Raw genomic sequence first — 21,694 nt, 5'->3', positions numbered from 1 at the left:
TGTGTCCCGCAATCCTTTGCTTCTCCGGACATGGCCCTCAGTTCCCACAAACATGTCCGCCATGCTACCATGTGTCCCACAATCCCATCGTTCCGCCACCATGCCTCTATGTGTCCCACAATTCTCTGCTTCCCCAGCATGCTCTTCTCCCACAATCCAATCTTTTGGCTGCCATGCCTCCATGTGTCCCGCAATTCAGTCTTTCTTTTGGCCGCCATGCCCATATGTCCATAATCTAATCCTTTGGCCCTGTGCTCTCATGTGTCCCACAATCCAGTCTTTTGGCTACCATGCCCCCGTGTGTCCCACAATCCAATCTTTTGGTCGCCATGCCTCTGTTTGTCCCACAATCCTCTTTTGGCTGCCATGCCACCATGTGTCCCCCAATCCCATCGTTTGGCCACCATACCCCTATGTGGCCCACAATCCATTGCTTCTTCCAGCGTGCCCCTCAGCTTCACCATCCATTCTTTGGCTGCTGTACCACCATATGTCCCATAATCCCATCATTCGGCCACCATGCCCTTGTGTGTCCCACAGTCCCATCTTTCGACTTCCATGCACCTATGTGTCCCAAAAGCCATTGTTTCTCCCAGCATGCTTTTCTGCTCCCACAGTCCAGTCTCTTGGCCCCCCATGCCGCCGTCTTCCACAATCCAGTCTTTTGGCCGCCATGCCCCCACGTGTCCCACAATCCAGTGCTTCTTCCATCCGGCTCCTCAGCTCCCACAATCCAGTCTTTCCTCCTCCATGCCCTTATGAGCCCCACAATCCATACTTCTGTCCGCTGTGTCCTATGTGTCCCACAGTCCAATCTTTTGGTTGCCATGCCCCTGTATATCCCACAATCCCATCTTTCGGCCTCTATATCCCCATGTTTCCCACAATCCAATGCTTCTCCCAGCATGCCGCATAGGTCCCACAATCCAGTCTTTTGGCCGCCATGCCCCCACGTGTCCCGCAACGCATTGCTTGTAGCGGCGGCCACACGCTTCCAGAATGCATTGCGCCTGTCCCACCACTCCCGCTCCCGTCATTCCCTGCCTGTCTCCCCAAGGCACGGTTTGCTGCAGCATTGCGCATGCGCGCCACCGCGCATCTTTCCGTCAGTGTTCGATCCCCCACGATGCCCTGCTTCTAGCAGCCCCCGGGTTCCCGGGGTCCGTGCGGCAGGCCCCGGCCGCTCCCGCCCCCGCTCCCCGCTCCATCCACGCGTCCCCCAGGTGCCCGCCGCTCCCGCAGGCGCCTCGGCCGCCGGCCGCCCCTTGACCCGGTGCCCCCCTCCGTCGCGAGGCGCTGGCTCTCCCGCACCCCGTTTGTCCCTAGAAAGTCCCTACCTCTTCCAGGGTGCGTTGCTTCTGCAGCTCCCGCGTCCACGGCGCTCGTGATTCTCCCCCGTTCCTTCCGTCCCACAACTTTCCGTGTGTCCTGCGATTGCCCTTCCCTGGTGCCCCGCTGTCCTCACCATTCCTTGCATTAGCTGCCCATTGCGACCCAGGGCTTTGGACGCTTGACTGTTGCGAATCTGCAGGCTCGGCTCGTCCTCGGTGCTCTCCATGCTCTCGCACGGTTCTTCTGTAGCGCACATTCCCCCGTCCCTTTCCGAAAATACTTAGTGGCTCTCAGAATCTCCTATTTACGGGGCGCCCGGGGGCTCGGTGGTTGAGCATGTGCCTTGGGCTCAGGTCGTGACCTGGGGGTCCCGGGATCGAGTCCCACGTCGGGCTCCCTGCAGGGAGCCTGCTTCTCCCCCTGCCTGTGTCTCTACCTCTCTCTCTCTCTCATGAATAAATAAATAACATTTAAAAAAAAGAGAGAGAGAGGGGATGCCTGGGTGGCTCAGCTGATGAGGATCTGCCTTTGTCTCAGGTCATGACCCCAGGATCCCGGGATCGAGTCCCCGCAGGGAGCCCGCTTCTCCCTCTGCCTGTGTCCCTGCCTCTCTGTGTCTCTCATGAATACATAAATAAGTAATCTTTAAAGAATTTGTTTATTCTATGAACTCCTTATTGTTCCCGCAATTCCATGTTTCTCCCAAAATTTCCTTCTCTCCCCCACGGGCCCTTGTTTTTCACCGTTTCCTACCGTTCCCACAGTACTCTTATTCTCAAAACTATGTTCCATCTATGGTTCGTTTTCTTCCACGATTTTGGACTCTTTTTTGCCTGCCGCAACCCCCCACTTTCACCATCCCAATCCCCGTTGTCCCCACAATCCTCTCCCCCACGATTCCCGGTATCCCAAATACAGGGTCTCCCACAATTCCCCTTTCCCTCCTAATTCCCTTGCCCTCTCACAATGGCCCTTTCTCCCATAATCTTGTACTCTCCCCACAATTCTCATTTCTCTCCCATCACCCATTTCCCCACAATTTCATCTCCCAACTGCTGTTTCCCCCACAATTGCCCTTCCCGACCCACGTTTCTCTTTCCCTCTCCTGTTCCCTTGTTGCTCTGGCACTTCCCCGCCTCGCTCCCAATACCACGTTTCCCTACAGCATCTTCCACGAGTCTCATTTTCTCTCCCACAACCCCGTGTCACACCCCACAGTCCCCCATCCCTCCCAGAAAACGTTTTTTCCCACAGTTTATTCTCTCTCCCAGGATTGCCCCCTCCGTCCCACGATGCTGCTTTTCCAGCAACACCCTATTCCTCTCACAGGTCCCTCTTTCCTTTAGTTGCCCCTTGTCTCCCACAATTCTGGCATCTGTCCGTGCTCACAAATCTGCATTTTTCTCAATAGTTTCTGTGTTCTGGGGCGCATTTTATCTTCCCTGTAGTTGTTTCTCCCACATTCTTTGTTCCCCTATTTTTTTTTGTCTCGTACTTGTCTTCATCTCCTGTAGTTCTCTATTCTCCCACTATTTCCATCTGTCCCATGATGCTCCATTTCTCCCGCAGTTCCCTTTCCTAAGTTCTCCTTTATCTCGTACAAACCCTCCTTGTTCCCACAGTTAACACTCTTTCTCCCCAAACCCTGTGTTACTCCCACAACCCCATGTCTTTCCCACAGGACTCCCTCCCAGAATGCATTCTCTCCCTTAATTCCTGCCCTTCACAGCCCCCCTTCATGCCCATGATCTCGTCTTCCCCACAATGCCCTTCCGCAGAATTCCCCTTTCTCTGCCATAAGCCCGTGTCCCCACCATTTCATTTCTTTCCAGATGCTCTCTTTCCAGTAATCCCTGCTCTTCCCACATGCCCTGTCTCTCCCACAGTTCCTCTTCCATCCCACAGCTCTCTTGTTCACTTCCTTGTCATTCCCACACTGCTCGGTCTCCCACAGCTCTCTCTAGTGTCCTGCAACTCCCCTTTCTTGCACAGCGCTTGCTCTCCCATAACCCTTTGGTTTTCCACAACTTATTTGTTCTCTCCTACAGTTTGGTTATTTTGCTGAGTGGTTTCATTATTTTTAAAATTGCAACATAATTAACAGTATTAGTTTAAGGTGTAATTCAGCAACTCTATGCTTTAGTGCTCATAAATGTAGTCTTAATCCCCTTAACCTATTCCACCCATCCCCCCACGCACCTCCCGTCTGGTTACCGCCAGTTCTCCATATTTAACAGTCTGGTGTTTTTGTTGATCTCTTTTGTTGTTGTTGTTCATTTGTTTTGTTTCTTAAATTCCATAGTGAGTGAGATCATATGGTACCTGTCTTTCTCTGACTCCTTTCACTTAGCATTATACTCTCTAGATCCATGTGTGTCAATAAAAATGGCAAAATTTTATTCTTTCGTTTGGCTAAATAATATTTCATTGCATGAATATACCCTATCTTCTTTATCCACTCGTGTATTGATGGGTACTTGGGTTGCTTCCATGATTTAGCTATTATAAATAATGTTTTAATAAACATAGGGGTGCATATTATCTTTAAAAATTAGTATTTTTTAACTTAGTGTCTTTCACTATGGAAGTTCCCCAAAAGCTAAAAATAGAACTAACCGTGATCTGGCAATCACACTATTAGGTATTTACCCAAAGAATACAAAAACACTAATTCAGAGGGATCCTTGTGCCATGATGGTTAGAACAGCATTATCTGCAATAGTCAAACTATGGAAACAGCCCAAGTTCCACTGACTGATGAATGGATAAAGCAGATCCAGTGGAAAACTGCATAATATAAAGAAAGCATGAGATCTTGCCATTTACAACATCACGGGTGGAGCTGGATGTTGAGTGAAATAAATCAGAGAAAGACAAATACCATATGATTTTGCTCACATGTGGAATTTAAGAAACAAAGCAAATGAGCAAAGGTAAAAAGCAAAAGAGAGAGAGAGAGATCCAGACATAGATTCTTCACCATAGAGAACAAACTGCTGGGTGGGGGGGGGGGGTTAACTAAGCGATGGGGATGAAGGCCGACGCTTGTGCTGACGAGCACCAGCTGCTGTGTGGACGCGTTGAATCACTAGGTTGCACACCTGAAACTGCTATTACACTGTGTGTTAACTAACTGGAATTTATTTATTTATTTTTTAATTTTTATTTATTTATGATAGTCACACAGAGAGAGAAAGAGAGAGAGAGGCAGAGACACAGGCAGAGGGAGAAGCAGGCTCCATGCACCGGGAGCCCGATGTGGGATTCGATCCTGGGTCTCCAGGATCGCGCCGTGGGCCAAAGGCAGGCGCCAAACCGCTGCGCCACCCAGGGATCCCAACTAACTGGAATTTAAATAAAAACTTAAAAATAAATGTCAGTAGACAAAAGAAAAAAAATACTGCCTGTCTCTCCCGGAACTCTTCATCCCCGCCCCCCCCAGGTGCTTTCCCACCATTCCCGTCTCTCCGTAATACTACCTCTCTCTCTCTGTTTCTCTTGCTCTCCCTAATACCTCTTTCTCCGTCACGATCTTTCCAGGTTTCCACCATTCCCCCATCTCCTCTACCATCCCTTTGCTCACATAATTGCATTTCTGTCCCACAGTTCTCCCTCCTTTTCCACCATCTCCTGTCTCTTGCGCGATTCCTGCTCTCCCAGTCCTTCGTGTCCCTTTTGTCCTCCTGTGCCTTGTCTCTCCCACAGCTTCCCACCCTGCCTGTAGCCTAGTTCTCTCACACTTGTTCCCCACAACTTCCCACTTCCTCCCACAATTCTGGGTTCCTCACTGCCCCTCACAAATCTGTGTGCTTCTACAATGCAGTATTCGTCCATCTCCTGACTTTCCTAAACTTCTTTCTCCTCCAGTACTCTGTCCTCCCCGTGATGCCTTCTCACAGTTGCCCGTCTGCTACACGTCTCTTCCCCACAATGCTGTTTACCCCCCAGTTCTCTCCATCACCCCCCCAGCTCTCCCCAAGCTGCATTGCTCTCCCACAGCTCCCCATTCTCTCCAGAATTCCCCCCTTTCCCGCAGTTCCGTTCTCTCCTATATCCCCTTGTGTTCCCCACGGCTCTCTCGTCCACGGTCCCCCGTCACTCCCACAGTCCTTATCTCAGCCCCGGGTCCCTGTTGTGTCACTGGCCCCCGAGTGCAGCACTAGGTGGCCACATGGAGGCTAGTCGCCCGGGAAATGTGGAAGAGAACGCACTGCGGGGCTCCAGCTCTGGTTGCACCCCCCTAGGTCAAACTCCACACCTAGAAGGAGACCTGGGCCCGGGTGCCACATGTTCTCCATGGCTCATGATGCCATGAGACAGGGCTCTGTGATCTAGGGCTTCGTGGCTTTCAAGGAATCCAGGAACAGCAGCCGAGGGAGGGAGCAAGAGACATCCAGTGCGCCCTTCTGAATCTCAGATCTGCACGGGGCCAGGAAGTTCCCAAGAACCTGCGTGGGTTTGCGGCCTCCTGGAAGAGAGCCCCTCGAAGGGGGCTGGCCCTTGGGCACCATGAGCTTGCTGGTGTCTGTGTATCGTGCATGGACACTTGTCACGTATTCACACTTGGCTCCAGCAGAGCATTAGTGCAAATTCCCCAATGGCCTCGTTGGATGATCCTCGCAGAGCCTTGCTCAGCAGGCACATTGTCCCTGTGGAGACCCTTGGGACCGGGAGAGCAAAGCCGTGGAAACCCAGGCGTGTTGACAGGCCCTCGGCTGCGAGTGCCCAGTGAGGTCCGCGCGGGCAGGGCTGGGCTCAGGTGGCTTGGCTCCAGCAGCACTGGCATCTGAGAAAGCTGTTGGGGTACACGTGGGTTTTCCCCGCGAGCCCCAGGGGGAGGATGAAAGAACCCGGAGCTCTTACAAAGCCGCAGGATCCAGAGCATGCCCTCGAGTGTGAGGTCACGCGGGAGCGTCTCAAGCCCAGGCCTTGACCGCAGGCCGCCATGTGACGTCCCCCCAGGGTCTTCAGAAGTCACACACACGAGTTCCCATGAGCGCAGGACGTCCTCATCAACAGTGGGTGACCCTGTGGAAAGCAACTCTTTGAAGTGCCAGCAGCTCCTCCAGCGGCACTGTGGTTTCAGAAGTGTCTTCCAGAAGTCCCCGCTGGCGCCTGGTCTCTGGAAGGGCAGCCCCCCCCCCCCCGCCCCAGCCCGGCACGAGGCCTTCTCCGGATTCTCCCGGGATCTGGCTGTGGGGACCGTGACCGTGCCCAGCGCTTGCGCCCCCTCCTGGGTCCCGGCGACCCTGTTGCCGTCGTGGCCACTGTCCTGCGGTCACCGCGGGCCCTGCGAGCTGGTGTCCCGCACGGCGACAGCCTGGGGCCCGCAGCTCACAGGGGCCTCTGCAGAGGACCAGGGGCCAGGGAGCAGGGAGGGAGCCTGGGGATGGCGACACGGGCACAGGCTTGCTGTTTCCCTCCGCAGGTTCCGATGCCAGCACAGTTGAAATCCATGTCACCAGCGAGTCCCGCGACAGAAACGAGGTTGGCCCCGTTCCTGAGCCCCGGGGAGACCTGTGAGGGTCGCGGCGGTCCAGATGCCATGTCGCCCCCGGGGGACACCTGTGGCCGGAGGTCACGTGGCCGCGGGGACAGGAGCGCCTTCCACGCCGCACTCGGCTGCTCCTGCACACGCTCAGCCGCCCGCGGCCCCCGCCCGTCCTGTACACACGGGGCCGCGGCTCCCGCCGCTGGGTGCAGGCGCGGTGCCTGGGGGGCAGTGGGCAGGGGGCCCGGCCGCTCACCGGCCACCGTGTGTCCCCGTGCTGTCGGGCAGGGCTGGTCTCAGGGGTCCTTGGCACCGGACCGAGGCCACTGCTCAGCTTGGAATCCCGCTTCCATGGCATTAGGTCTATATACACGTAGAATTTTTTTATTTATCGGCAAGAACATTAGTGGGCGCCTTGCACGTGCAAGCCCCGCAGGCAGGTGCGCAGAGAAGCAAGACGCTTTTCTCAGGACGCCGCGGAGTCTGCCGCGTGACACCTGCCTGCGCATCGGGGCGTCCCGTGGGCTCGAGAGCCGCCCAGGAAGCTTCCAGGTTTGTACCCTTGGAGAGTCGCTTGCTTGCAGGCCTGGGGCCGGGCATGGGGCCGTCCCCGCGGCTCAGGGCATGGAGGCAGCCCCACATCGTCCCCGTGTCCCCGACACCTGCGGCCGCACCGTCTCCCAGGTCGGGGTTGGAAGCCGGCGTCTAGGGGACCGGCCGCACACGGCCCTGTCTGCCTAGAGGGAAACGAGAGCTCCCGTCAGAAGAAGGGGGCGCCCACCCCCCTGTCCGGCTCCGGGGAACCGAGTACGTGCAGGCCTGGCCCCGTGGCTCCGAGGGATGGAGCCAGACCCGGCCTGTTTGGCCCTGGGGTGCACCCTGCCAAGGGCCTGCGCACCCCAACTGCTCCCACCTGCACCCCCGCGTGAGGCCAGGCTTGCGTGCACAGGAGGCACCGCCCGCACACGGTGCCCAGAAGCTTCCGTGGCCAGCGAGCGCGGTGTTGAGCGACTGGAAGCCTGAACCCCACCGAAGCCGGGCACCCACCCCTTGCAGGCCCCCTGTGCCCCAGGCTGTGCTGTGCTTCCCCCCAACTCCTGAAGTGGGGGATGTGCCCGCCCAGCCCGGTGGGGCCTAAAACACGCAGCTGGAGTCCGCACAGCTGGGGCCCCGGCCCGCCGCCTGCACCAAGGTGCCTGGCACCCTGTGCCCCCAGCGCCCCTGTCCTCCCCACGGGCACACGATGTGCGGGACACACCCACCAAGTGAGCAAAGGCCCCTAAAAGCCCTGCCATGCTGGCACGTGGCCCAGTTCCGTTGGGGCCTCCGGCCACGCGCAGCTCCTCGTGTGCAGGGCACAGGCCCCCCCCCCCCCCCCCCGCCACAGCCCGCCTGAAGTCCTGGAGGAGGAGCGGGTGGAACAGCCTGTAACGTAACCCGGGGGCTGCCCGCGCCCCTGCCCGTTGCAGCGGAGCCATCCCGGGAACGGGCACTCGATGGCCTTCGCTCGCCACGTCCACGAGGGCCCAAGCTCAGCCAAGCGAGACCAAGAAAGCACAGCCACCAAGTTCTCTAATATCAAAATAGAGCGATTTATTCAAGACACTGAGTATGATCTGTTGATTCTCTCTTGAAACAAATGAGCTACGACACACAAGGTGATTCTTTTTCTCAGAGAGCGTGAGGGTGAGTGGGGGTGGAAGAGAACAGAACGGGGGTCGATGTGCACGGAACAGAATCTAGAAAATGCAGACAGAGGACGTCTGGCTGTACGTCTGACACAGACAATAAAAACTGCAGAAGCCAGAATTCAAAACTTCAGTGAGTGGCGGAAGGAACATTTCTGCATTGGACAAGAAACACGATTTAAAAAAAAAAAAAGTGGAACAGAAGGTTAAAAATAACAAGGAACAACGCAGACCCTTACATTTGACAAAGTGCACTTCACTTGGCTCCGTGATCTAGTTTTAGAAAGACAAAACGAACGTCAAGTCCTAGGTGTCGTGTGGGGTCAGAGGGTTGAACCCTGAAACGTCTGGCCTTTCGGTCTCCCAGGGGGCGGCATCCCTTGGCCAAGTGTGTGTGCGGGACATGCTCTTGGTCACTCGAAACCCGATGGAAGATTCCGGGAAGGCTGGTTGTGTTACTCTGCTTTCGGAATCAAGGTGAAGTTTGGTCGCTAAGACTTCGGCATCTACCCACAATCCTGAAGCGCTGTCAACCACGGCGAGCACGGACTTCGCACGTGGGCCATCCCTCGAGGAGAGGGGCGTCTGTCAGCTGGCGGGCAGCAGGGCCAAGGTCGGAGGCGCCACACATCGCTGCCATCGGGCCGAGGATGGGGATGGATCCCCGGGGCGCTGCCCACACGCTCACGGCGGGTCCCTCCTCGCCGATGGCTGTGCAGGGCTCAAGCCCTCAGCCCTCAGCCCCCGTCTGGCCATTCCCAAGTGATTCAGACTTGTCTAGAGGCTAAAGCCTGCGAGACCCTGGCTCCTGACCTGCACGTGAAGATCATCCAGTGAGCCCCCCTTAGAGGATGTCCCGCCACGGCCACCCAACGGTGTTTGGATGGTCAAACATGAGTCATGTCCTGACCATGGCCACCCCTCAACTTCTGCTCTGTAGCGATGACATTTTACTTTGGGGTCAAAGGGATCAAGGCGGGGTCAGTCTTGACCCCCAACAAACTGCATCCCAAACCTACTGATTTCTTGGGGCAGGCAGTGAGTGAATTATCATCTGCTGCCTTCCAAAGATGGGAATGGGGACGCCGTGGAGCTCTGACCTCTGGGCCAAACGTCGAGGCAACAGAGCCTGAACAAAATACCCAAGTCGTACACAGAGCACGTTTTGGTCTTCCCCATATCCGAGCGGGCAGGAATGACTCAAGATATCCAAGTGGAGGCCAACTGGTCTGAGAGGGATGAACGCACTGGTTCTTGTACCTGGTGGCGGCCTAGTCCGGCCCTTGCCCTGCCTGCCAGTTGGGTTTTGGCTGCATGGATAGATGCCACCCTCTCGATCACCTCCGGTCTCGTCGCTGGCACACACACCCGGCTGAAGCCTGCCCACCGCCAGACCCCGCCCCCGGGCCAGGCCAACGTCATCCTCCCGTCCTCGGCCGCTGGAAAACAGAGGAGGCAAGAGGACTTACCTAGCCGTCCTTCCCCACTGCTGATTAACACAACAGGTCAGTGTCGGGTTATGACAACCAGAGTACAAAGGTCACCTGGTCCAATGAAAGGAAACTCCTCTAGCGACACAAAGCCATGTTTAATTTTTTAAAAACAGTAAAAAGATTCATTATTTAAAAAAAAAAAAAAGGCTCTTTCTCCTAGTCTCCTGTGAGAGAAAGAAATTATGAAGACAGCAGAAATTATTAGTGACGTCTACCTAGGAAATTCACCCTCGGGATTGAAAATCTTGCTTCCCCATTCCTTCTTGTCCCTGTCAGACCAGGTGGGATCCTGGAGGCTTTCACGTCAGCTTTGCAAGGACCGGCCACCCTGCTCTGGGTGAGTGACCAGCGGTTATTTATGGCGCCGTGACCGGGATGTCGCAGGGACATCGAGCCCAGAGGGCGGCTGTGATGGCTTCTTCAATACCGTTTGGTCTGGGGAACGCTCCTGGGGGTCAGAGGGCACTGTTCTTCGCTGCTCTCCCGCGGCTACGAGGGTGAACGCAACCCTGACCGACGCGGTGCTCTTCTTCGAACCACAGAGCGCTGGGATTTTACTCTCTGGCTGCGGAACACGCCCGCGACCGAGCCACAGGACCAGCCTTTCCACCCAGAGTTCCAACCATTTTCATGAAGCTGAAGGGAAATGCTACCTCAGACCCTGCCTGTGTCTTCCTAAAATTTGTTTAAAATATGAATCACACAAAGCTCTCTATGTCTGATGGCCATTTTTAGGATTTTAAAATTGTTTTAACATAAAAATATTTTTTTTTTCCAAAAATACTCCGGGCTCTCTCTCTTATAAGTATTTTTTTTTTCTCCTGTAAAAAGTCCCCCTGTCCTGCCTTCTTACATAAAGCACTTATTACGCGCCGAAAGTGCCCTTGAGACCTAAGATCCAAAGCAAGTATGAGAAAGGGAGAGAGAGAGTGAGCGAGGGGCCATGGGGGGGGGGAGCCGGGGGGGGGGGGACGGGGAAGCTGTCCGTCACAGAGTCTGTCATGGTGTCCATGAGGCTGCATCTACTGAGGGTGGACTGCGAACCAAGACCACACGGAGCGGAGGAGGAAGGTGCACGGGGCAGACAACGGGAAGGAAGCAACAAACCAGAAACACTTTCCATCTCAGACTGAAGGCCCCGAGACGACAGGATTCCAGCCAATAGAAAAACCACCGGACAAAGGAGATTCTAGAAAATAGAAAGTGTTGGGATTACAAAGTTGCGCATTTCATCGGTACAAACTGGTCTCTGAACATCCTTTGTGAGAACAACTGTAGTGTCCAAATTGTTAGGGAAAAAACAAACCCGCCACGTGGAGGAGAGTCCCCTCCCCCCTTTTGGTTTATCACAGCATTTTTCTTGTTTTTCCTTTTTTTTTTTTTTTTTTTTTGGCACAGCTTTTTTTTTTTTTTCTTCTTCCTTCCTGTTTTCCTTTTCCTTCTTGTTTTCTCCTCTCTGCCATCAGAGCCTGTTCTGGATGGAAACCAAACCGTGCACCGTTTAGCTGGTGGCTTCGTGCTTCCCAGGCTGAATGTTCTGGGTGGGAACCATTCTTTCCCGCTTTGATAGGACTGTATGTTTCTTAAACTTCTTGATGAAAGTTACGAAAAAATAGAGACTCCTGTGGCCAGGGATGAGTTCGTTTCCAAGTACACTCTAATGCAAGTCAAGTTCGTACAGTTTTGGAGCAGATAGAACTGTGTCTGACGCGCGCTGCAACCCCACACATTCACTGCTGGTCCATTAGAATTCTTTTCTATAATATTTTGTGTTTACTTTCGAAGATCTAAAACACACACCTGGAAGGAAAGAGGAAGTGCCTGTTATCTTCACAGACAGCACCCAGTTGCCTTTAAAGTCTCTGGACCAAATCTGGCCCATCGACCATGCTTTGTCAATAAAGTTTTATTGGCACACAGTCACGAAGGTTCAGAGAAGCTCTAACGAGAGGCTGGCGTCTGAGCATCTGACCGACCCACCAACCACAGGCAGACACCACGGATGAGAAAGAAAGGGCAACGCTAGGAACAGATGGGGTGGACGCTTACGACGGGATAGGAGACCGCCCAAGCCTGAGCACATGGGAACATCCGGGGCCCACGCTGACGCTCGGAAGCCAGTCCACTGCTGCCCCCCGCCCCGCCCTGGAGCTCATGGCAAGCTCAAGGGCAGGAAGGAATCAAAAGGCCAGACATCTCATGGGGCCAGAATGGGACCCGTGGGACCCATGGAATGGAAGGCCATGCCTTTACCACCACAGGGCCCAGGCACGGGGCGCAGCCACAGAGCTACGACAGGAGCAAGTTTCTCAGTTTCGGCACCAGTGACACGCAGGGCCGGGTACTTCCCTGCCGTGGGGGCCCGTCCTGTGCATCGCAGGAGGCTCAGCAGCACCCCTGCCCGCCACGCGCCAGGAGCGCCCCACCCCACCGAAGCAGTGACAGCCGCGAGGGCCTCCAGACGCTGCCCAGCATCCTCACCGGGGCAGAATCATCGAGCTCAAGAAAATGCGGCCAGGATGTCTCGGATGGTGCCAGCCCAACGGGCTCCAGCCGAGACGTCTCCTTCGCCCCCCGGACACGTTTGTCCCATACCTCGGTGAGCGAGGCCCTCGGAGACCAGGGCCGCCACGTGGACTGCGAGTGCTCCTGGCATCAAGCGCCGGGCCCGCCCCCTCTCTGCCCTCGCCCCTCCACAACCCCGCAGGCCAGAGCTGCTGCTTACAGAGCCGTCGGACGCACTGGCGCCCACTTTGTCGCCTCGGGCGTTCCAGCACACCTCGAAGATCCCGCCGGTGCCTCGGTAGCTGTGCACGAGACTTCCACTCTGCAAAGCAAAGCAGCCGTCACTTAGGACGCAAAGGGGCATGTGGCACAGCGGGCACTCGTCATCCAGTACCTAGAGCGGGCACGTGCTCTCGGACATGGTCAGACCCAAATTAAAACAGTTTTCGGAAAACTATCTGGCGGCTGCAGATACGTGCCTCTCAGACTTCCCACCCCGGGAGCCTAAGTGACGGGGGCACCCCACCGCGTGGGCCCGGCCGTGGCGGAGGAGGTCGGGCCTCCCTTGGGTTGCCGCTGATGGCGCTGGGCATGCTAGGGCAGCTGGGCCTGCAGGTGGCACAGGGCGAGGGACAATGCAGTGCTGTTAGGCGTCTTCTAGATTTAGCGAGGGTACTCACGTCCCTGAGGTTTAGAGTGAGCTTTAAGGTGTCTCAAAGAGGGGGCACCTGGCTGGCTCCGCGGTAGAGAATGGGACTCCCGGTCATGGGGTCGTAGGTTCAAGCTGCACGTTGGGTGGAGGGTTTATTCAAAAAATTAATAAGTAGATAGGGGCGCCCGGGTGGCTCAGTGGTTGGGCATCTCCCTTTGGCTCAGGTCATGATCCCGGTGTGGGGATCAAGATTCCTGCCCGGTGGGGAGCCTGCTTCTCCCCCTCTCTCTCCCCTCAGCTCATGCTCTGTCTCTTGCTTTCTCTCAATTAAGGAAATAAAACTTTTTTTTTTAAAAGATTTTATTTATTCATGAGAGACACGAGAGAGAGAGAGAGAGAGAGAGAGAAGAGAGAGAGAGAGAGAGAGCAGGCAGGGACACAAGCAGGGGTAGAAGCAGGCTCCACGCAGGGAGCCTGACTCAGGACTCGATCCTGGGTCTCCAGGATCACGCCCTGCGCTGAAGGCGGTGCGAAACCGCTGAGCCACCCGGGCTACCCAATAAAACCTTTTTTAAAAAAGAAAAAATAAACAGGGGTGCCTGGGTGGCTCAGTCAGTTAAGCATCTGCCTTGGGCTCAGGTCATGATCTCGGGGTCCTGGGATCGGCCCCCCATCAGGGTCCCTGCTCAGCGAGGAGTCTGCTTCTCCCTCTCCCTCTGCCATTCCCCACTAGGAGGCTCTCTCGCTCCTTCTCTCTCTCAAAAACAAAAGAAAACATTGAAAAAAATAAAATCTTTAAAAAAAATTAAAATGTCTCAAGGAGTTTTGTGATTTATACAAAGGGGGGGATGGGATTTGACGACTTTGGCAGTAGACGGCACCTGACGAACGCGCTGTCATTTTACAAATCCATCCATCGTGGCTTCTAGCCAGTGTTTCATGAATAGACCGTGGCATGCTGTTCCTGGGATGTGTTTTCCAGGAGGCCCAGTAGGGCCGGAGGCTCAGCCGGCGTCAGGCTGGCTCCACGCAGGGCCCACCATGGTGTCTCCTTCCGCGAGAGCGTGTGGTTTATGGGAGGCAGCCCCGGGAAGCCCGAGGTCGCGGTGATTCCTGCACCCCTACACCAGCTAACGTGGCTCATCCGCCACCCACCCTGCCACAAGGGGGACATGGACTTGGGCACGCGAACCCACCCGAACATCAACTGGGCTAAAGGGAATGGAGAAGGTAGGTCAGAATAAAAGGGGGGCACGGAAGCCATCGGAGCCATCCTGAGATCAAACAAACGGGTCACTGGCTGTTTTCAAGGACTCCTACCCGCCCTTCCGTTCTACTTTATATTCAGATTTCTGCGGTCCTCAGGTATGGCCAGAGGTCCCCACGGTGGCTACATTTAATCAAATATGGTCTCCTTTTCGTTCTGACCACAGGACAATCCATTACTGACACAGCCTTTGCTACCCAAGCACAATATTTTCACTCCATCGGGGCACGTCATGAGCACAGCAACCCAACGCCCCTTTGCACTCCTTGATTTGCTCCATGGAACTACAGGTGTAGGTGGGGTGCAGAGGAGGCCAGGGCTGGCCGCAGCCCACTCAGCTGGCGCTCCCGGAAAGCTCTGGAGATGCATGTGCCCAGGACAAGGATGAGGCAGGTAGAAGGTTGGATGCCAGGAACTCAGGACAAGTAGAAGATGGGGTGTCCCCTGTGGGGGAGACCCTCAGCCTGTACGGAGCACAGAGCAGGCGGCACGAGCCTGGGGCCTGCCCGGGGAGGCAGGGTTGGCTGCAAGGCTCCGACTGAGGCGACTCCTCCCCGAGCACAGATTCTGCAGCCGCCGCCGCTCCTAGCCTGGCGCACCCTCAACACCGTGGGGGTTACTTTCGCAAAGGATTCGGTCACAGGAATCCGGGGCATTACCTGAGTATTCCAGATATGCACACACTTGTCAAAGGAGCCACTGGCCAAATACTTCCCGTCGGGGCTAAAAGCTACGCTGTAGACAGGTTCCTGGTGTTTGGTGAGCGTGTGGATGCAGACGCCCCGCTCCACATCCCACAGTCGAACCGTAGAATCAAACGAAGCACTAGGAGGGCAGGAGACAGAAGGTCAGCACAGGAAACACGCTGGTTCCTATTTCCCTGAGACGTGCAACACGTATCATGAGGTTTTCTTTCCAAGCTTTTACGTTTCGAGAGACAATAAATGGGCACGCCTTTTCCAAAATGTGACTCAGACACCTTGAAACAAGGCCCCAGCTCTCAAACAAATCCTTTCCTTCCTTCCTTCGGGTGCTGTTAGTAGGGAAACAAGCTGATATCCGCATTAATGTCTCCCTGCGTGTCCTACCGCTGTGAATGATAAACACGTTCATAGGAGATTTACTACATTCTCTAAAGGGCTCCCGCAATTTAAAAGATAACATCTACTGTCAGCAACTAAAACGGTCCCAGGAATTTGGAAAAACAGCAAACTGAGCGATTACGACTCAATCCGACAGGAATTAAAATACGATCACGTCCAGATACGCGATCGCACTGTGGAGAGCTGCAAACGGGAGTTATTTTCAAATTTAAAAGTACAGCTGTCCTCTGTCTCTCAACAGGTACGTTCCCTTCATACCTGCTGCCCGAAAGGATAATTCACGCTCATAACGGGTGCCGTGTAACACAGACACACCGTCCAGGCCATCACAACCAACTGTACTGTGTTCTTTAGCGCAGTAATTTAAGTGGGCTTTAGGACAATTCCTTGAAATAATAGAGAATTTTTGCCTTCGTGTTCTTCTGGTTTTAGCCCCTCAGTCGACGTAGGAATCCCTTCCGGTACTTTCTAAGAGATGGCCCTGGCTCGAGTCCTTACTGCAGGGCGAGGCTGCCCACCCCACTGCAACGATGCACAAACCAAGAGGTTCCTCTCGGTTTACAGAAGGGTGCCTCGTGCCCGTATTTCCGCGCTCTCTCAAGCGGCAAGAAGCAGCGCACGGCTGTTTCTGGTAACGAAACTTCCCTCTCGAGTCTCCTCTTTTCCAGGCAAAGCACACACGCCCGCGTTGCTTCTGCCTGTGGCTTCCAGACCCCCAGTTATCCGGCATTCAGCCTAAGAATCTCCTCAGCTCGTTTTCTGAATGTTCCTTTTAAAGCACGATACCTAGAGAGTAGTAGGACGTCACGTCCTGAATGGGGTCCCTTGAGCACTGGGACACCCTAGTTCTGGCCTGACTGGCCATTCCATTCCTCTCGATGCTGCTGTCACAGGGGGTTCACTACGTAAGTGGCTGGGTCAGGTGTGCCTAGAGCTGGGGGGTCCTCTGGCCTCGCTCAGCATTCTCTCCCACCTGCTGGTCCAAGTTGAACCAAGTAACCACGCCCAGTGTCCAATCCGAACTCCGTTTCCTTTCTCGGTCTTCACAGAAACCTTCACGAAAGCCAAGTGCTCAAAGCCTGGACACAGAACTAGTGCTTCCTACCCACCTCATGGTCAAAACAATTCTTACCTCTACGTAGGCCTCACCCTATAGTCTTGTGTGCGCTTTCAAAGTGAGCTAATCATTGCGTCTAGTTTGGAAGGTTTGCAACACAACCCAGCAGAATGTCCTGTTCTCGTTGGTTGCGAGTAACTCTTGCTGGCCGCCCGGCTAGCGCGGCCACACAGCGAGCAAGGCTGCTCTTAGGAACCGGGCCCGGGCTGTGGGCCGTCTGCCCTTTACCTTGCTAGCATGATGTTGGAATTGGGGTTGCTGGTGGCTGGCCCGGTAGGACTCCACTTTATGGTATATATCTCTTTGCTGTGAGCCTGAAGGTCATGGACACACGTGTCCTGCTTCATACTCCAGATCTGAAGAACATAACAGGAACAATGTGAGCAAATGCTGTTTGTCCAGCCAAGAATGGTTCGCATCACTCATTCGGGAGCTCTTGGGCAGCTTGCCGCCCAGCGGGGAGTGCAGCTGCCCGGTCAGCAGGTCGCCAGCCAGAAAAAGCCCAGACAGAGAGCCGGGCAACATGCTAGGGGCTGCACCTGTGCAGAAGGCCACGGGGAAGGGAGTCTCAGCAGGAGCCTCAACGGACAGATAGGAGTTAACTGCATGCCAGCGACATCTCGTTAGTAACGGGGAAAGGAAAAGCCCAGGCGCAGGCAGAGTGCCAGGAACAAAATCCTCAGCAGAGGAGCAGTGAATGCAAGCTCTGCACGAGGACGGGGCTGGCCAGGACGAGACCGCCCATCCTTTCAGACGGCTTTACCTTTAATGTCATGTCATCAGAGCAGGATGCTAGCAGCATTCCAGAAGGATCCCATTTGATGGCATTGACCTCATTCTGAAAGAGAGCAACGGGTTTAAAAGAGAAAGGTGGGGAGCAGAACCGCAGCCTTCCAGCAGGGGGCAGCCGTGCCCCGCGGGTGCCACGAAGCGCCGGCCTGCCGGCAGCTGATCGGAGCCGCCCGCACTTGCCTCCTGTCTCCCTTTCTCCTACCCTGCCCCCCACGTCTGCGTAAGCGCATGGCCGTACCCTGGCCAAACCCCGTAGGGGACCAGCACCCTCAGCCACGCTTCCCTGAGAAAGAGAAATCCCTACTAGGAAGGGAGTCCAGGGAATTTACGTGGAATTCATTAATAAGGGCAGCGCAAAACCAGAAGACCGTGGTCATTTAAAAACTGCCTTTGAGGGATGCCTGGGAGGCTCAGTGGTTGAGCGTCTGTCTTCCACTCAGGGTGTGATCCCAGTTTAGGGATCGAGTCCCGCATCGGGATCCTTGTGAGGAGCCTGCTTCTCCCTCTGCCTGTGTCTCTGTCTCTGTGTCTCTCATGAATAAATAAATCATTTAAAAATAAAATAAAATAAAAACTGCCTTTGAACGTCGTTCTCCCGCATACTTTTCACACGATGGCTACTTCCTGTCTGAATGCATAGGTAGGAGCGTCCCCTTTCACGTGGGGGGGAGGGGTGGGAGCAGGTGGGGGACAAGGCAAAGATTTAAGACCTCTGATGTGCAAGAGGCCAGGATCAAGAGGCACAAGGACACGTGCACACCAACACCGAAGTGTAAGTGCAACGGTGGGCAACACACCTCGAGGGGGGCGAGGGGCCCGAAATCCAGAGCACGTGGCCGGCCAACCAAATACTGCAGCGCAGGCGCTGGGGGCGCAGACAGGAACGAGGCTGCAAACAGCCCCCACCCCCGCCCCGTTCTGGGGACCGGGTGACCCTGATGCTGGTCCTGGGTGGGGAGGGCCAACGCAGCCCGAGGGACGTCCGTTTGGAAAGGAGCTCACTGCGCCTACGTGTGCAGGTGGCGGATGGGATGCCGGGCTTGGCAAGCGGGGAGGAATGTGGGGGCGAGGCCGTGGCTCTCGTGGCTTTCCAGCAGCTTCGCTACATCCCATTTGTCCCCGAGGGTCCCACGCGTGCCTAATGATGAGCTCCTTCCACACTCACAACTGATTCCCCAATTAATTTCCCACTCCTAAGTGCTCCGGTTTGGATGATGAATTTTACGGTCCTGCTACTGGTTAAGGACATGGAGTTTTGGACACTGTGGAGAAGGTGACAAGGCCACCGCTGTGTTCCACGCAGTATCGACAGAGTGCAGGCTGGAAGAAAGGAGAGGAAGGAGGCCCGGGCAGCCCAGGAGCAGGCTTGGGGCGAGCTACGGGAGGCCCAGGGGTTGGCCTAGAGATGAGGGGGTGCAGGATAGTGGGCCCAGGAGCCCGGAGAACTGGGTGCCCAGGGCCAGGCTGAGCAGCGCGGGCAGCCAGGGGGGCTGAGGGGTCCCAGAGGACGACCCAGGGGCACGCCTCCTAGGGCCCAGGAGCGTGGAGCTGGGGCGGCCCCAGCTGGACCCAAGGGGACTCCCTGAGGGTGCAGCGAACACCTGCCCCACACGGCCCTTTCGCTCCCTGCTTCCGCAACCCGCCCCGATTGCCAGGACGCAGCCAGGGCTGGCTCCCGGGGTCTCAGGACGAACAGAGCCCCACGGCACGCAGCGTGTGTCTTGGGCGGGAGGAGGAGCTGCGCTAAGACCCATTTAAAAAGGTGCTGGTGACGGAGTGGGACAGCGGGAGGCCGCGAAGACTTCTCTTATCAGCTTGGGAGAGTCTAGGGTTCGGGCAGAGGAAGAGGCCAGAAAAGGAGGGGGCTCAGGGGAGATGTTCCCAGGAGAGGTGATGCCCGCACTTTCAGAAGCAGGCACCTGGAGGGGCAGAAGCTGCTAGAAACGGTGAGGACGGTGGGAATCCAGCTGTGCTGAGGACGGGGGCAATTGCCAATCCCGCAGGTCTTCCAGAAGGGGGTGCTGGGGGCTCCAGGGAAGAGCCTCACGTGCCCACTAAGGAATCTGGTAAGAAGCCAGCCGACACCTCAGCTTCTTCAATTGAATGTCGTCATTCCCACCAAATTTAGGAAACCTTGGCCACTGTGGCTTCATATAACTTCTGCTCGCCACTGCCTTCTTCCTCTGTCTCCACTACACGTACGTGCTGGGGGCTCCGGACGGCCCGCAGGCCAGCAGGCCTCTGACGGAGCGGCTCCGGCGCTTGGCCGTCCTTTCCGGGGCTCGTTTCTGTGAGCTCGCCTCAGCTTCCCTAGCCTTCCTGCAGCCCCCACCCGCCCCGCCGCTGAACCCACCCGTTACGGTCGTCACTTCCCACATTAAAGTCCCACTGGGCTGTTTTTCAGGCACACGTTCTCCCTTCTCCGCCCACGCTCCCCACAGGCATCCCTGGCGTTCCCCGTGCGCGCCCCTAAGCTCCTGCCCGCAGAAGCCCACGTGCGACAGCCCTTAGGTCAGTCCCTGCGCCACCGCCTGCCCGCACCCGGCTCACCCACCACCGAGATGCCCCGAGCACCTCATACGTACTGTGTGTCCTTGGAAGGTTTTGACAGGGCGGTCACAGCCGAGTCTGCAGACGTGAATGCACATGTCCGTGCTACAGGAGGCGAAGGTAGTGTTGTTTTGCCAGTCGACATCGAGAGCGGGGGCTGCCGGGCAGGGAAGACGGGGCACAGCGCGGTTACTACGGGCACGGAGCTCGGCTGACTTCAGACGACGACGAGCATCGTCGAGAAGCCTTATCTAGAAACCCGACACAAGTGGTCCCAGGGCGGAGGCAGCCTCATCCTCACTGCCCTTACGACCTCAGCTTCCACGCGGGGAACGAGGGACCCCGCGGGGGCTCGCCTGCCCCCGGCCCGCGGGTCCCCACTCCCCCGACACGGTGAGAGAGGCCGGGTGACAACTCGCGCTGCCTGCCACCTCGTGCACCTTGCTGCTTCCAGAAGTGTCACTGTGGCGGGCTGGTTTGTTTTAGATGGGAAGGACAGAAAAGGAGATGAAAAAGGTCTCATGGCCTGTGTTCAAGACACCTTGTTTAAAAAAAAAAAAAAGAAAAATCTTCCTGCAGCACCTTAACCATCCCGGCAACTGGACGGTACTTATGCCCGTGGGGACAGACTAGGCCCGGGGCTCGGCACGCGTCACGCACACCCTTACTGCCCCCTGGGCCGACCCAGGGCGGGGTGGCCGTGAGAGCTCTGTGGAGGGTTTGGGGCATGGTGACGGGGCTTCCCTGCCCGCAGCGCCGCCTTCCCCCCGACGTCCCGCCACACCACCAGCCTCCCTGCTCGGACACGTCCTCGCTTCCAGGACCAGGAGGTGGGTCCCTGCCAGCCTGTGACCGTGCAGGTTTCATCAACACATCCGTACGGGACCCCGTCTCATGTCTGTCTCCACGGCAAGTCAGGGCTGGACTGGAAGAAGAATCCGGATGGCTCAGGAGGGCTAATGGTCACACCGGCCTTGCCTTCTTCAGCCCTCCCCGTGCGCCTGTCCTCCAAGGCAGGGAGTGCTCGGCGGAGCCCGAGCGGGCGCCGTGGGGGGCGGCGGTGCAGGGCGAGCACTGGCGCTCTCGGAAGCCCCCCGCTTCCCGGCACGCCTCCACGTGCCCGCAGAAGGCAGGCGGCGACCCCACGAGCCAGAGAGCGAAGCCCCCGGCTGCTTGCTGACAACGCCGCACCCGCTGCAGTCAGGCAGGACATGCAGGTCATATGCTTGGAAACGGGACAATCTGGCAGGCCGATCGGGGGACAGGGCCTAGCAACTGTTGTAAAAATTAACCTCTGCCATCTGTACTTGGGCAGCTGGCCCCACCGTGAGTGGCCCCTGCCACCAGGACCCCCAGGGCCCTGCTCCGTGGGATCTCACTATCACACAGTGTAGCTAAGCGACAGGTAACGAGGTGTAGCTATTCTGGGGGCCTGCGTGCACCCCCTGCCCACATGTGGGCCCGTGAGCCTCAATAATTGGTGCCACTCCAGGTGCAGCCGGGCTTTGCTTTTTCTTTTTTTAAGCTTAATTTTGAGAGATTACTGCTCCTCCAGGCTCCCCCAATGGTTGCATTTTGTGGCCCCACATCTAACAGCAGGACCCGAAGGCTGACACTGGTACAGCATTGGGGTGAGGGGCTATGCCATTTATGACACGGGCAGCTCTGTGCCACCACCTGCCCAGTCACGGTCTAGAACCAACC

General features: G+C 56.3%; 2 protein-coding genes across 7 annotated transcripts in view; one reads left to right on the top strand and one right to left on the bottom strand.

Annotated features, from left to right (window-relative positions):
• The window catches only part of GPR143 (G protein-coupled receptor 143), a 73,864-nt gene extending 57,000 nt beyond the window's left edge, over positions 1 to 16,864 (top strand). For 3 of the 5 annotated variants that reach the window (XM_055337506.1, XM_055337507.1, XM_055337502.1), the window contains one exon: positions 4,512 to 4,745. In XM_055337506.1, coding sequence (XP_055193481.1) covers positions 4,512 to 4,687 — 176 coding nt within the window. In that variant the 3' untranslated portion in view covers positions 4,688 to 4,745. Of the gene's footprint in view, positions 1 to 4,511; positions 4,746 to 6,760; positions 8,750 to 15,772 lie in introns of those variants that run through there. The other 2 variants (XM_055337503.1, XM_055337504.1) reach the window with 2 other exon arrangements.
• TBL1X (transducin beta like 1 X-linked) overlaps positions 8,392 to 21,694 on the bottom strand; it is a 216,639-nt gene continuing 203,336 nt past the window's right edge. For both annotated transcript variants that reach the window (XM_055337501.1, XM_055337500.1), the window contains exons 12-17: positions 20,026 to 20,147; positions 17,412 to 17,486; positions 16,877 to 17,004; positions 15,088 to 15,253; positions 12,730 to 12,831; positions 8,392 to 11,804 (exon numbers count right to left, since the gene is read on the bottom strand). In XM_055337501.1, the coding sequence (XP_055193476.1) occupies positions 11,778 to 11,804; positions 12,730 to 12,831; positions 15,088 to 15,253; positions 16,877 to 17,004; positions 17,412 to 17,486; positions 20,026 to 20,147 (620 nt within the window). In that variant the 3' untranslated portion in view covers positions 8,392 to 11,777. The remainder of the gene's footprint in view (positions 11,805 to 12,729; positions 12,832 to 15,087; positions 15,254 to 16,876; positions 17,005 to 17,411; positions 17,487 to 20,025; positions 20,148 to 21,694) is intronic.

Source organism: Nyctereutes procyonoides, unplaced genomic scaffold (genome assembly GCF_905146905.1).
Source record: "Nyctereutes procyonoides isolate TBG_1078 unplaced genomic scaffold, NYPRO_anot_genome, whole genome shotgun sequence".
Classification (NCBI taxonomy): domain Eukaryota; kingdom Metazoa; phylum Chordata; class Mammalia; order Carnivora; family Canidae; genus Nyctereutes; species Nyctereutes procyonoides.
This window is presented reverse-complemented; position numbering and strand designations above follow the sequence as displayed.